Raw genomic sequence first — 14276 nt, 5'->3', positions numbered from 1 at the left:
ATGTGGAATATCTTTGTATATATAGGTGGCTCTTTGCTCATTCCATATAACCAAGTTGTATATATTTAAACATCTTTTATAAATTGAGGAGCATTGAGGAGGGATTTCTTCTCTTTTCTGAGCAGTAATGAATAGCAAACCAGTTGAATTAAATAAGTTTGGATAATTAGGACACGCTTGGCCTTTGTGAGGAAAACAAATGGCTAAGTGAAGTGACTTTTTGGTCCATCAGCTTTTATCAATTTGGCCCAGGATGATCTCTTCCTACAGCAGAGCTTTTCCAATGTTTATTACAACATTCTTTATACATACATACATAAATACATACATATATGTTTTATTTGTAATTTTCCTTTAACAACCATACATATTTTGTGGACAGTGTATTGACTGGGTCAATATACTTTTTACATAATGCTAACATTAATAATACAATTAAATATACATAATCTTTGTCTTCCAACTTCTAAGCTTAATATGCACATTTTAATTATAATAGATTCTTTTATATATCAGTGTATATAATATATTTTCCCAATTTGTACTCATTTTTTCCCCATTTGTTGGGCTTCTTCTACGTTCACATCTTTGTCTTCAAACTATACCATTTTCTCTTTATGATTCTTTTATCACTTTCTCCATAAATATATTTAAACATCAATAACATTTCTTCATACAATGTGTTTGTTGTCCCCTGCCGAATCACTAATATTTTAATATTTTAAATATTAATCAATGTTCCACCATAATTCCAATATCTCAATTTTCTAGAAACACCAACAAAACCAATTATTAATAGAATAGAATAGAATAGAATTTTTTTATTGGCTGTGTGATTGGACACACAAAGAATTTGTCTTGCTGCATATCATCTCAGTGTACATAATGTTGGAGATTATTTTTTTTAAAATTCTTTTACTTGGGTTAGATCTCTAGAATAAAAGTTGGAAGTTGTCTCACCCAGTTTCAATGCTCTGTCCATGAACCGCTCCAGCACAAATGTTATTGTTCCAGTTGTCATAGCGTGTGACTTGCCAAAGATGGCCATCGTCCCTGCTGCCATTCGGGAAGCTTTCTTCGGATCTAACGAGGAAATTGCGGTTTCCTCATGGTCGACAAAGCACCTCTCCTTCCTTCACCACCCCTTCAAGGCTGCTTTGACCCCATAGGGTCTCCCAGCATGCAGCTACCAGCTGGTTTTTACGGAGCTTTGTTGAGCTCCGTTACTTTCCAGCTGTTCCCGCCATGACGCCAACTTGTATTTATTACAACATTCTGATCTGGATTCATCATGTTCCTCTTGAACATTGTCCACTGTACCATTGGATACTCCCTGTTTCCAAATTATTGTTTAGGATTCTATAGCTGAAAGCACTAAGGCTACATATGGTCACTGGAAGATTTGGGCTGTGCTTCCAAAGACAGACAGCTTAAAAGTGTCCGTTTCTTTTGTTATAAACGTTAAAAAACAACCAGAATCTTTTATCATCCAAGAATGACACTTAATGTTCTTTGTAAAGCTTAAATTGATTTTCAACTTTAGTTCTTAGTGAAGAGGATTACTATATCCAACTTTTACCGCGTTCATGGATTACAATATAAATGTTTTTGATTTAGAGTGAATGGACTCCAGAAGTGATGATTTCAGGACATTTTAATTGTGTCCAAGATGTGAAGTGGGATCCAGAGGGAGACTTTATAATTTCTGTTGGTTCTGACCAAACCACAAGAATATTTGCTCCATGGAAAAGAGAGAACAATCCAGAGGTATGTTTTTCAAGCTTGTGAAATTATGTGGATGGAATAGCTAGTTTCAGATCATCCATTTCCAGACAGAAATATGAGTATTTATTCTGGGCATGGAGTCAGTGTGTGGAGAGAGTAAGGGAGGTGATCTTCACAAAATAGGTAAGAACAATTACTGTACCTAGACAAAAAGGAGTAAAATGTTCTTTACGCCTTGGGAAGCAAGATAATAATAAGAAGCACTCAGGTAAACTGCTCCCTGATTCACTGGAGGAAGGAGTGGAAGGATAGTATAATCTGACTTCCAGGAGTCTGTTTTTATAGCCTATCTCAATATACAGGTAGTCCTCCACTTACAACAATTCATTTAGTGACTGCTCAGTTACAACGGTACTGAAAAAAGTGACTTAGGGTCACTTTTGGTCACACTTAGGCCATTATAGCAGCCCCATGCTCATGGAATCAAAATTCAGATGCTTGGCAACTAACTCGTATGATACTTGCAGAGTCCTGGGGTAATGTAACATGCGACCTTCTAACAAGCAAAGTCAAAGAGGAATCACTTAACAACCATGCTACTAACTTAACAATTGAAGTGATTCACTTAACAACGATGGAAAGAAAAGTCATAAAATGGGGCAAGGTTCACTTAACAACTGTCTCCATTAGCAATAGACATTTTGGGCTCAGTTGTGGTTGTTAAGCTGAGGTAGTACTACTCTAATTGTGAGGTTGATTTTCTGCTCTGGTCTGCCTATTGAGACTAACAGTGTGCATATTTGGTCTGAATGTTGACCTAAACCTCGGGTTATCAGGTAGAATGGGAAAAAGGCAAAGATTAGGATAGATGGACCTTGGGAAAATTGGAGGAGGGAGAGCAGGGAGGCCAGTTGACTGTTCTACTGTCACCATATGTTTTTATCACATGAAGTATTATGACTCGCCCACTATTTCAAATATAATATATCAAATTTGCTCCTCTGATTATTGCAGGGCCTTCTTTTTCTAGTTCTGCTTAGATACCATAGCTAAGATTGATATTAGAGAAGGGGTAGGTGGGTTGGTTAGATATGTTAGACTTGAATTCAAGATTGGTAGGAAGCAAACCAGGATGAAAGGGAGTTCGGCAAAAGAAAACACTAGGAAGATTGGTGGCCAAACTGGTGCATGGATCCTGCAGAGGAAGATGGGAGAGGTACTCTAAGCTTGCTCTACTTGTCCCATAAGAATCCTATCGAATTGGGCTGTGCCAAAATCCAGAACAGCTAAGATATTATTATTCCAAACTTACTAGCCACAATATTCTTGTTTTGAGCATAACTCCTATAGATAGATTAGAGCTAGCATATCTGAACTGCAAAACTCTGGATAACCACTGAATGGTAGTAAGCAGATTAATAAATTTTAAATTCTGAAAGTTGTTAGGATTTTTACAACCAAGTTTTAAAACAAATATCTTTTTCCAACAGAATATGTAATCTTAACAATAGCTCTTCTTAACATTTCTTAAACTCTCCTAAATTTTATGCATATTATATTTTTATTGTTTAGTAGTTAGCTATTATGGTATTATGACATTATCACATGAGTATAAACATTTAGAAGTTTATATTAAAATTGTTTTAAAATAAGATCTATAATTATACTTAAATATATCATACAGGCAAAATAGTTTGCATTGCTCATCTTCTGTTTTGAATGAGGAATAAAGACTTAAAATAAAATTCAGGGGGAGGCCAAACTGGGGGACAAAGTTGTATTTTGAACCAGGATAGGATTTTGGTCCCTTTCTGTCAGGTATTGTACAGATCAGCACTGTTCGTCAATTATTTATTAAAGAAAGAAGATTCTTAGCATTTCAATGAGATCTGAATAGAGGCAAGAATGCATTTTTGTGGAAAATGAACTGAATGTATATATTCAGCAGACTGTAATTCTAAAATTCATAAAAGATTGATAGAACTTAAAATGTTAAATTCTCCTATAGATTTTAGGATTGGTGCTTGTATAAATGCAATGGTCCTTTTACTAGGTGTCGTGGCATGAAATAGCAAGACCCCAAGTCCATGGGTACGATATGCAGTGTATAGCACTGACAGCTCGGTTTCAGTTTGTATCTGGAGCAGATGAGAAAGTGCTTCGCCTGTTTACTGCGCCTAGAAATTTCATTGAGAACTTCAGCAGTATTTCTGGAATATCTTTGGAGAAATTATATTCTGGTGTAAGTTATGTATTCAGTTGCTTTAAAAGAATTAAAAATACCGTTTGCTACTTTTTATGTTTGCATCTCTTCATTTGAATTTGAGCATATTTTAAAACGTATTATAGAAATATAGAATGAACTCAGATATTCTTTACTTAAAGGATGGATTGAGGTATGAATGGTCAAGGGCTATAAAGAAGCCTCCTGACCTTCTGTAGGCCATTTGAGAATGTTATAGTATCATTGGAGAGGATAGAATTAACATTTTCCAGGTTGCATTTTTGGAAGAATGGCAAGGGGAGAACAGGAGCAGGGTGCCTCTATGAGTCTATCCACACCTATCCTCCCTGTTTAGCCTATGGTAACCTTTTCGGTGAACAATTCAGGTCTGGTTGGAGGGTTACTGTCTATTTGTAAAAATGGACACAGCAATAGCTTGCCTCCAAGAACCTCCCTGTTCTCACTGCTACCACTAAAATTTTCCAGAATGTCAAAAATGGAACAAATTCAGGCTGAAAACTATAGTTTTAAGTAATTTGGGGGCGACTTGGAGATAGAGTGTAAAGATAAGGAAGCAAAGAAGTAGCCTGTAGAGGCTTGTGACTCTTTTTCCCACTTTTAATTTTAACAAAAGAGACCAAAAATGGCATGAGGAGAATTAATGGCATTGCCAATCCTGTGAAATAGACCTTGTCAAGAAACTAACTTCACAAGAAGGACTAGAATTATATTCTGGTCTTACTCTATGCTGTAGAAGTATACCCTAGTTCTAGTCTTCCTATGGAGTCAGTTTCTTGATGTGGTCTAATTTGTAAGCATTGGTCTGCAAACTGTGGTTTGCTGAACACAAGTGGTACTGAAGATTGAGTTTGAGTTAGTACATAGTATTAAGCTTGTTTTTGTGGAGATGTGAATATAATTTTAAATTTGAACATCTGCTTAGCGACAATCAAATCAAAATTCTTAGAAAATGCTCATAATCTGTACTGTATGATTTAATTGTTACTTCTGAAGATGTTTTGTATTTGTGACTCAAAACCATGGTTTTATTACTTATTACTTAATATGGTGTACAGATAATTGTACTTTATTCATTGAACATGGTTGAACAGTTAGCATGACGTATGAACTTAATAGTACTTCTGTATGACCCAGAAAATTAAAATCAAAGCAAAGATTCTAAATTAATTTGAGATTTTTCTAGGAATTCCTTAGTATCATATATACTGTGTTTTATATTTGTGACTCATGGAAAGAAGACTATATCTATAAATGAGAAGATTCAGACAATCATGAATAATATTTTCTTCTTCTTAGCAAATGGTGGATCTTCCAGAAGGGGCTACTGTACCAGCCTTAGGTTTATCCAATAAGGCTGTCTTTGAAGGTAATATCTGCCTGTGTGTGTACACTTAACTGCATATTTGTGTACGTGAATGTTTCTTTGATCATATTTGTGCTATGCAGGTTGATGAGAGAAATTAGCTGAGAGATGAGTGATCCTTAGTTAATGTGGGGAGTTCTTAGTGCTCTCCAGATGTTTGGGATTACAAATTTCATAATGCAAATTAGCATCTCCAATAATTAGAGATTTTGAAAATTGCAGCCTAAAATATATACATGGTAAAAAGTTTCTGTCACCTGGAAATTTTACCTTTTACCTTACATGGATTTTTTTTTTTTTGCAAAAATCTGCCTCCATTTTGTTGTTAAATTGGCAACATACGGCTTTACATATCAATTTAAACCATAAGATTGTTTGATATATTGCTTATCAGTACACAGGAACTCAATCACTGTGAATTGTTGAGTAGACGGTGGCTAAAGCACACCATGCTTTAAGTATAACGTGTAAACACCTATTCAATGCGGTTACAGAACTCTTCGACTTATAACCGGTCATTCAGAGTTATGGCAACCTCGGAAAAGGTGCTTTATGGCCCTTAAGCATTTCCAGCCATATAAAACATTACATTGCCCCTCCACAGTTACATCACTGCAGTTTGGGTGCTTGACAGTCAGCTCACATTTATGACTGGTTGCAGTTCTCCACAGCCACATGATTTTTATGATTTGTTACTTTTTTTTGCCATTTTCTAGAAGAAAATGCCTGTTTGAGAGAATGAATTAGGACTTAAGACCATGTTATTATTTTATTTTATGCTGATGTTTATTTCTTGATACTTGGATAAAGTCAAAGTGACATTTCATGAAACCATAGTTTAAAGTGACATAGTTTAGGCTCCGAGTGTAATGCTCATTTGGAATTAGTCAAAACAAAGGAAGGTTTTGATTCTTATTCTTGAGACTTCTCTCAGAAAGAGAAAATCAGGAGGAAGGTATGAGTTGAGATTACTTGTGCTTGTTCCCATTATGTTAAACCATGGTATGTTGCAGCATTTAATTCCTTCCTTCCTTCCTTCCTGTTAGATGTGTGTGTAGTTTGGAAATTATTTGAGAAATGCCTCTCATAGTACCTCTGTGCTATTCATTAAAATCACCTACCTTTTCTAAGCTTCTACCAAGCCTGAAAAAAAAAATGAAGTTACTTTAAGGAATTGATTCATTGCACCTCCTAATGCAGCTGGATCTGTTTTTCAAGCTTGCTCCAAAATGTGAAAAATGTTGGGTTGCTTTAATGAATAGTACAGGTTTATCCCAAGCATTTCTCCAAATCAATTTTGAAGGTTGTGCAACTCTATTATGCATATCCCAATTCATCATTTAGTTTGTTATTATGATTTTATATATGTGGTTTTGCATATTTATCATTGTTATGTTCTAGTGATGGAATACCTTGTAAAAATAGAAAGTAATTGAAAAATGAAGTAACTTCTGTTTTTGCTGGTTACCATCTGGAGCAGGGAGGTCATTGAATGCAAAACATTTTGAATTTAAACAATATCAAATTTGAAATCCTTTCTTTTAAGCCCCAAGCACCTCATTTTGTTCACAAAGCAGCTACCTTGTTAAATGGGTTGCCTTGACAATTTTGGAGGTCTTTTGAGCTCAAAGCAGCTCTGTTTCAAACAAAAGAAACACAGGTTTGGACTCAAAATACTTTCAAAAAGATCAAAACAGAACCTTTCAGTTTCAAAATGGTTGGAATTCAAAATGTTTTGCATAGTCCTACTGAACATCCATCAACAAAATCTTAAGAAGAAAGGGTCGGTAGCTTTTCTCTAACATTGTAAGAGAAGCCATGTGTTTGAATTGATAGAACAGGGCATAGTGAGCAAATGATCTTAAAGACCCTAATGATACAACTGTTTCTGTCTCAAAACCGCCTGGTAGTGGAACCCTCAGCATATCTTTTCAGAACTAAACCTTACTGAGTTTAGTGGAAGTTACTCTCGGATTAATATGAATGGGATCTTCTGCTGTGCCATAGTGTTTGATTTTGTGAGTGTGAGGTTTCAGTCTGTCAGCAAATCTAGCAGAAAGAAATTCAAATTAGCCACAGAGGATCTCTTTTAATATATTCACTAATACCTTACAATATTTGTCATGCAGGTTCTAGTAGGTTATCATATTTTAATTTCTTTTGAGCACCTTATTTTGTTCAGTGGAGTTACTATATTAACACTGCATTGACTGAGCAAATGATGGCAGGTTAGACATGGGCCTTGAATTCTTGGTTTCCACATGTTGGTATATTGTTTGAGTTCAGTAATAGCCCATGTATTTTCAGAAAACTCTGATTCTTGAATAGGAGCAATTCATCATAATTCATGACTCACAATCTGGATCCAATTATTCTCTTCTGTATATTTTTAAGTGTTTCCTTTTTTTGAATGGGCTTCCTTTTATTAATAATGTTAGCATAATTGTTATGAAACTGCAAGCTTTAATTGCTTCAGAAATAGGCCTAGAGAGCTTAAATGCTTCTAAGCAATGGTAGTAGAGGGATATAAATATTGATTCACTTTGATTGCCCATTTCTGGATCAATGGGACAGTTAATGGAGGCAGTTGACTCGGCAGTCTTATATTAACATACCAGAAGTTAGAAAGTTTCACTCCTGAATAAATAATGAATAAATATTTGAACATTACATGAGGAAAAAGGAACCAAATAAATTGTAAAGCAGGTTGTTCCAGGCTTTTGACCAGATTGTAAAAATTATGTCATTTGGGATTTCAAAGAAATATTTAAAAGAAAGAAATGCATTTCATAGCAATCCAGGAAATTTAAATAATTACATAAGACCAGGAAAGTATTTATTATTACAGATGGGTGTGTGTGTACATATTTGAGTGAGGAGAAAGCATGATTAGCCTAAGAATTTCCTCAATGTGTAGCATTTTTCACCAGGAAAGAGTATATTGGGGGCATCAAATGCACATCAGCTAAACATCCTGTCTGTTGAGAACAGAGCTGGTGTTTTCGGCATAGGGATATGACATTATAATCCATTCTGGGATCCTTCGACATTCCATTGTAAAGGATACTACCAGTGGTGGGATTCAGCCAGTTCGCACCACTTTGGGAGAACCGGTTGTTAACTTTCTGAGCAGTTTGGTAAACTGGTTGTTGGAAGAAATCATTAGGGCAGAGAACCAACCGGTTGTTAAATTACTTGAATCCCACCACTGGATACTATTACTACAATTAGGTCAGGAGAGTCAAAGCCAGTGGTGGGCTGCTGCCGGTTTGGACCGGTTAGGGTGAACTGGTACTTCTGATGATCAGCTAACTCCACTCACCCGCCCCGCCCTATCCTGTCCTATATTTCCTTCTTTCTGGCTCAGCTGATTAGCACGGCACAGCTGATTTTTGCACCTCCGCTATTCTACTTATTGGGGCTGCCTTAGAAGGTAAGCAGCTGAGCTTCAAATTGCTGTATTTTGAACACTGTGCGTAAGTGCGTGAGGCATGTGCAAAGCACGTACTCACCAAACTGGTTGTTAAACTAGTTGCAGCCCACCTCTGGTCAAAGCACTTCTGGGTTGATGGAATTAGCCAGTGGCATCACTACTGCCCAGGGGATGCTCTCTTGGGGACTACTTTCGTGTCCCCTTTTAAGTTGCCCACTGAAGTGGTACCCATTTATCTACTCACGGTTAAACTGCTGGGTCGGCACAGCTGGGTCTGGAATGCAAGCCTGCCAATTATCAGCCTAAATTATTCACTGTACAGGATAATGAAGCAATAGTACTTAAATGAGTTCAATAGTTGCATTGTTTTCTGACATGAAAGGGCAAGCTGTCCTTTGGACTTGCTTTAGGGATGCTCACATGGAAGTTGTCTGCAACTCTTTAAATGAAACCTTTTCCTGGATCAGCTTGCATCAGAGGAAGGTACTTGGGCGATCCTATAAAAAGATATAGGTACTTTGAGGGGTAGAAGAAAGTTGCATGTGAGTATGCCCTGTCCATTCCAAAAACATTTTCATCTTTGAATCCAAAGTGCTGCACAGGCCTAATATGTACTAATTAGATCTGTATTTTTCATACAGCTTTACACATAGCAATTAGTATTTTTATTTGGTATGTACTTATAGCTAAGTATAAGATCTATTATTCCTCTCAACAACAGTTTTATATGGTAGGGTGTACTTAGAAAAAGTGAATAACCCAGCATCACCTAGTAAACTTCTGCGGATTATGGAAAACTAAAATCTGGATCCCTCTCAGTCCAATGCTACAGTTTTGAAAATTTTGAGTTCTGTGGATTATACTTTTGGACATGGGGATTTGATTCAGTTCCAAAAGGTGCTTTGGAACATGTGGGAGCATGACATAGTACATATCATATACCTCTTTAAAGCAGCTCTGTCTTTTCCAAGAATTGAATGGCAGTCCTTCACAGGAGCCACACCGTCATGGAAGTTCTATGTCCGAGCTCCAAAACACCTTTTTGGAATTGAATTCAAACTCCTGTCTAACCCTGTAAGATACAGAATTACTGCCTTGTAGCGTAAGTTTATATATGCCTGTTGAAGAGTAAATACAACTGCATACAGTAGTTGATTATTGTAATTCTGGATGACTGGCATTCCTCTTCTGCAAATGTTTTATCTTGCCTCTTTTTTCTTTTGGTTCATTATATTTGATTGAGAGTAGACTAGAACTTTGCTGTCCCTGTTCCTAGTTCAACTGTTTGAAGAATACATCATTAATGAATGAATGATTCTAATTCACCTTATCTTTTCATACTGCATTTTCCCCGTCATGAACCCTTTTAAGAGCGTAAGGAAATCTGAATGCATTGTTATGCCAGCTTCTTTCTTTCATCCTGTTATGAGAGTTTAACTTATCCCAGCTCCTGTCATGGTTTGCATCATGAGGTCCAATTATTTTAACATGCAGTGTAATATCTTCTGACTTTCCTACTCATGCTGTTTAGATTATGGCTTAACTTGTCTTTAGATTCTTTTTCTCTTGAAGCTGGAGTTGTTTCTTTCTGTTTTAGTGCTCGGTAACAGATGCCATCTTTTTGCAGATTCCGTACTTGGTGACTTTTAAAGCAATAACATTTGTACGTTTGCAGCTGCAGATACAACAGCTCAAAAAACTGAAGAAGAAAATCTCAGTAATGCTTCCAGACAGTACCGTGAAAATTACTTTCAGCCATGTAGTCTTTCAGGTATGCAATATGTTAAATTCAGTACCTAATTCTGGAGTAAAGCTGGTTCTTCAAACAGCTGACAGGCTGACCAGTTCAGGATAAGGACAACAATACTGAATCGAATTATTTCTTTCAGAACCTCCCACAGAAGATCATCTCTTGCAGAATACACTGTGGCCTGAAACTCAAAAGTTGTAAGTTACTTTGTTTATAGATGTAAAAACATACCTCCAAAATGGAAACCATTTAAAGTCCTCGGTTTTCGAGTAATTTCAATTTTACAGGTAGTTCGTAACTTATGACTGTAATGGAAGTAAAGGCTGGAAATGGCAAAAACCACCAAAAATTATGACTCACATGACTGTGGCACTGCAAACAGCTGTAAATGCAAACTGGTTGCCAACATCCAAAATGGGATCATCCAACTGTAGGCGGTGTGTATGGCTGTCAGAACTTCAAAATTGGGTCATAACTAGCTCTGGGAAGATCAGTTATAACTTCGAACAGTTGTTAAGCAGCTAGTTGTTAAGCAACGACTACCTGTACAATTTTCCTGTTCAATGTGGAGTTCTGGGTTAAGTTAGGGCCACATATATGATTGCATTTTTTAAAATTAGCTTGTGTATCCCACCCTTCATGAAAGGACCACAGTGCAGAGCTATGAACAAAGGGAAATGCTTCTTCATGCTTCAAGTCATTTAGCAGGCAAAAGATGTATCAGAGTATTTTTCTTGTATTTCTACCATTTGAATTTTAATGCTCATCCAAACATAGAAAAGTTTGGCTTGTTCTTGGCTAGAGAGAGTGATAAAACAACATGAAGAAAGTCTGCAGAAAATGGTTTCCAGATTTATTTTTTTCATATTCTTACCAGGAGCAGGCATAGGAGTAATGAGCTGCAGATGTGTCTGTTAATTGATCTCACCTCATGTTATGCGTTTGTATATATGTGTCATTGGAAAGTGTGGGCTGGCTGAATATGCTCCACTCTGAATAACATGGATGGAGGCTTTGAATGGAATTCCAGTCTAATTAATATTCTGTTCCAAAGGGATGGATTGGTAAATTTCTTCTGGAATTTTCTTCTCTGTAGCCTCTGGTCTAATCTGGCCTATCTCTCTCTCTCTATCTCTCTCAGTCTCCCTCTATCTCTAACTTCACTCTCACTTCCTCCATTTGTTGCATTTTTGGGAGAATTGTTATCTTGCTGATGAACAGACGGATGCTCAGAATCCTGAGCCATGTTAAATAATTTCTTTCCCACATTCTATTGCCTTGGAAAAAATAAAACCATTGAACTCTGCAGTGTGAGCAATACTGTAAGACATAAAGATTTTTACACATTCATAGATCTCTCAGAGGTATAATGCCTCTTTGGGACCTTGCCTTTTAGATGTAAACTGGACTCACAAATATTCACCACATTTCCTGTACTTATGCTTAAGTATTGTGTATCAGTTACTAGTTAATGGTTGGTCACACAGTCAGCCAGATATTTATATTGGATCTGGTATTTTATCCACCTATCGAGTTCTTTCCAAGGACCTGGGATAGGGAGATGTTATTTCATAATGTTAAAGGTCCCATCACAGGATGTAAGTTGTTCCCCCAAAAAACTACCTTTTTCAGTTGACTGATGGTGACGTTTGTTAATGTTGATGGTGTTCAAATGTTACGCCAGATGTTTTGGGATTCACCCAAGGAAGCCTGTCACTATCTTTGCTTTCTTTTACCATAGTCATTCTTCTGATTGCAGGTCTTTGTATTTTGTCCTTTTTTCTAGTTCTTTCTCTTCTGTTCTGCTATCCACTATCCAGACTTTTTTGTCTTTCTTATCGACAGTTGTTAAGTCTAGGATGTTGTGTGGCAGGTGTTTGTCAAGTCTGGGGTGTTGTGTGGTGTGTGCTTGTCTGTTCAAATTTTAAAGTCTCAGAACACTTTAGCTTCTTCATTTTTATTACTTTATCTGCTTTGTGGTCCCACCAATTCTGATATTGTTATTATTAAATTTATTGGCCATCAAACCAGTGGACTCTGGGTATTATCCATGTTTAGTGCAGTTTGAATAATACACAGTTTTCAATCTCCACAATCATGACTTTATACTTTTTACATCAGAAAGTTCTTCTCTTTGTTGTTTACACAGAGGTGCACAATTTTAGGCCCCAAGTCTCAACAATCAATTGCAGCCTACAGTGACTTCAAAAGGTTGTTGTGATTGTGATTGTTGATGTAATAGAAGAAGAAATAATTAAATAAACAATGAAAAGTTATATTTAATATTTAAATGCAAATTAAGTCAAAACTGGTCATTTTAAACTACTTTTTCAATGAGCTTCCCAATATGCCATTCAAAGGCCAAATATGCATCTTAGCCAAAACTGGCAAAGAGTTTGACTGGAAATGCTTCCATATTTAATAGTTCACTTAAAGGAGAACTCCCTTCACCTGCCTTGGGGGAATCATGCAAGATTTCTGAAGAAGCTTGGAAGTTTCTTTAACAACATGTATGGATCCATTTCAAATTTACAGCTACTCTTAACTTCTTTTGCATTCATAGTAAGACAGAATATAAGTAAAATAATGCCTACGTTGCCAATAAATAGCTTCATTTTTCTTTTAAACATAACCACCTTTTTCATAATTATCATTAAAATTTCTCTGTACAATAAGGCACATTTCCTTATCTCTGGTTATATAAGAAATTGAATAAGATTAAAGAAAAAAGATAAATGGATTTGGAAATTCATTTCTCTTGAGCAGAAAAAGAAACGTGTGTATTTTAATATTTTGCATATTTAATATTTTGCACACTCCTATTTACTCATCTGTGGATCTTCATGTTATAATAACATGTGGGATACCTTTCCTTGATACCCACATCTAGTCCAAATAAAATATAGCTGTGCCCTTTTGTTCTTTTCCATCCTGGAACTTCAGGAGGGAAACATTCCTTACTTATGAGACAGTCCCTATAATAAGAAAGTGTACTCTGTAATTTCAGTACAGCATAGCCTAGTTTATTAAACTTCATATTTGATACCCATTCCTCTGACCTTTTCTCTCTAATGAGTTATCTGATTAGTATAAAGATTGTCTCCTATGATCATTTTTAACTAGCCATCCAAGGCTAAACTTATTACCAGTGCTGCTCATCTGAGCTTATTAAAGATGCAGATTAAACAACCCATAAGAGTTAGAAAGGTTTCCTAATCCCTTTCCTAAAACAAATTAATAATGTTGCTATCCCTTTCTTCTAAGATGATAGTTGCAGGCAGGGTTTGTGGACCCTTTAATTATTCACTCATTACTTTTCATCTTTTGCCAAGGAATTCAGAGTATGATATTAGTAAAGTACAAATGGAGCAGTTTGTAGGGAAATTATTGGATAAAAGTAGACCAGTGTCAGCCCTTTGAGGTAGTCCAAAGAAGAAGCACAAATTATGAATACTAACAAACTACCTTTATTGTAAGATTACAGCAATAAAATCTTGGAAGTCTTTCTGCAAAACTACGCAGGATCTCTTCTGAGATGCTTTCCATACCCATTTTCCTTCTATAGGCCGAGATATCTTTTGCATGATGGTTGTCTGGAATGTGGAGCTAACTCCTGCCCTCCCAAGATCATTCTCACATACCATTAAAACCAGTGGACCTCATATATCAGTGACAGTTTAAGAACAGGATGTTCCTTGTTGCAAGCTTCCTGTTTGCAAAATAAAGGGTACAGTTAAGCAATTATTGATATTGCCATTCT

The 14276-nt window shown here is 36.3% G+C and overlaps 1 protein-coding gene across 2 annotated transcripts in view; it reads left to right on the top strand.

The window, feature by feature from the left end:
- Positions 1-14276, top strand: part of ELP2 (elongator acetyltransferase complex subunit 2) — a 79176-nt gene that overhangs the window by 23832 nt on the left and 41068 nt on the right. For both annotated transcript variants that reach the window (XM_058176759.1, XM_058176758.1), the window contains exons 12-16: positions 1618-1767; positions 3779-3967; positions 5267-5336; positions 10442-10537; positions 10656-10713. In XM_058176759.1, coding sequence (XP_058032742.1) covers positions 1618-1767; positions 3779-3967; positions 5267-5336; positions 10442-10537; positions 10656-10713 — 563 coding nt within the window. The remainder of the gene's footprint in view (positions 1-1617; positions 1768-3778; positions 3968-5266; positions 5337-10441; positions 10538-10655; positions 10714-14276) is intronic.

Source organism: Ahaetulla prasina, chromosome 3, assembly GCF_028640845.1.
Source record: "Ahaetulla prasina isolate Xishuangbanna chromosome 3, ASM2864084v1, whole genome shotgun sequence".
Lineage (NCBI taxonomy): Eukaryota > Metazoa > Chordata > Lepidosauria > Squamata > Colubridae > Ahaetulla > Ahaetulla prasina.
The sequence above is the reverse complement of the archived record's forward strand: the minus strand, read 5'-3'. Positions and strand labels throughout refer to the sequence as shown.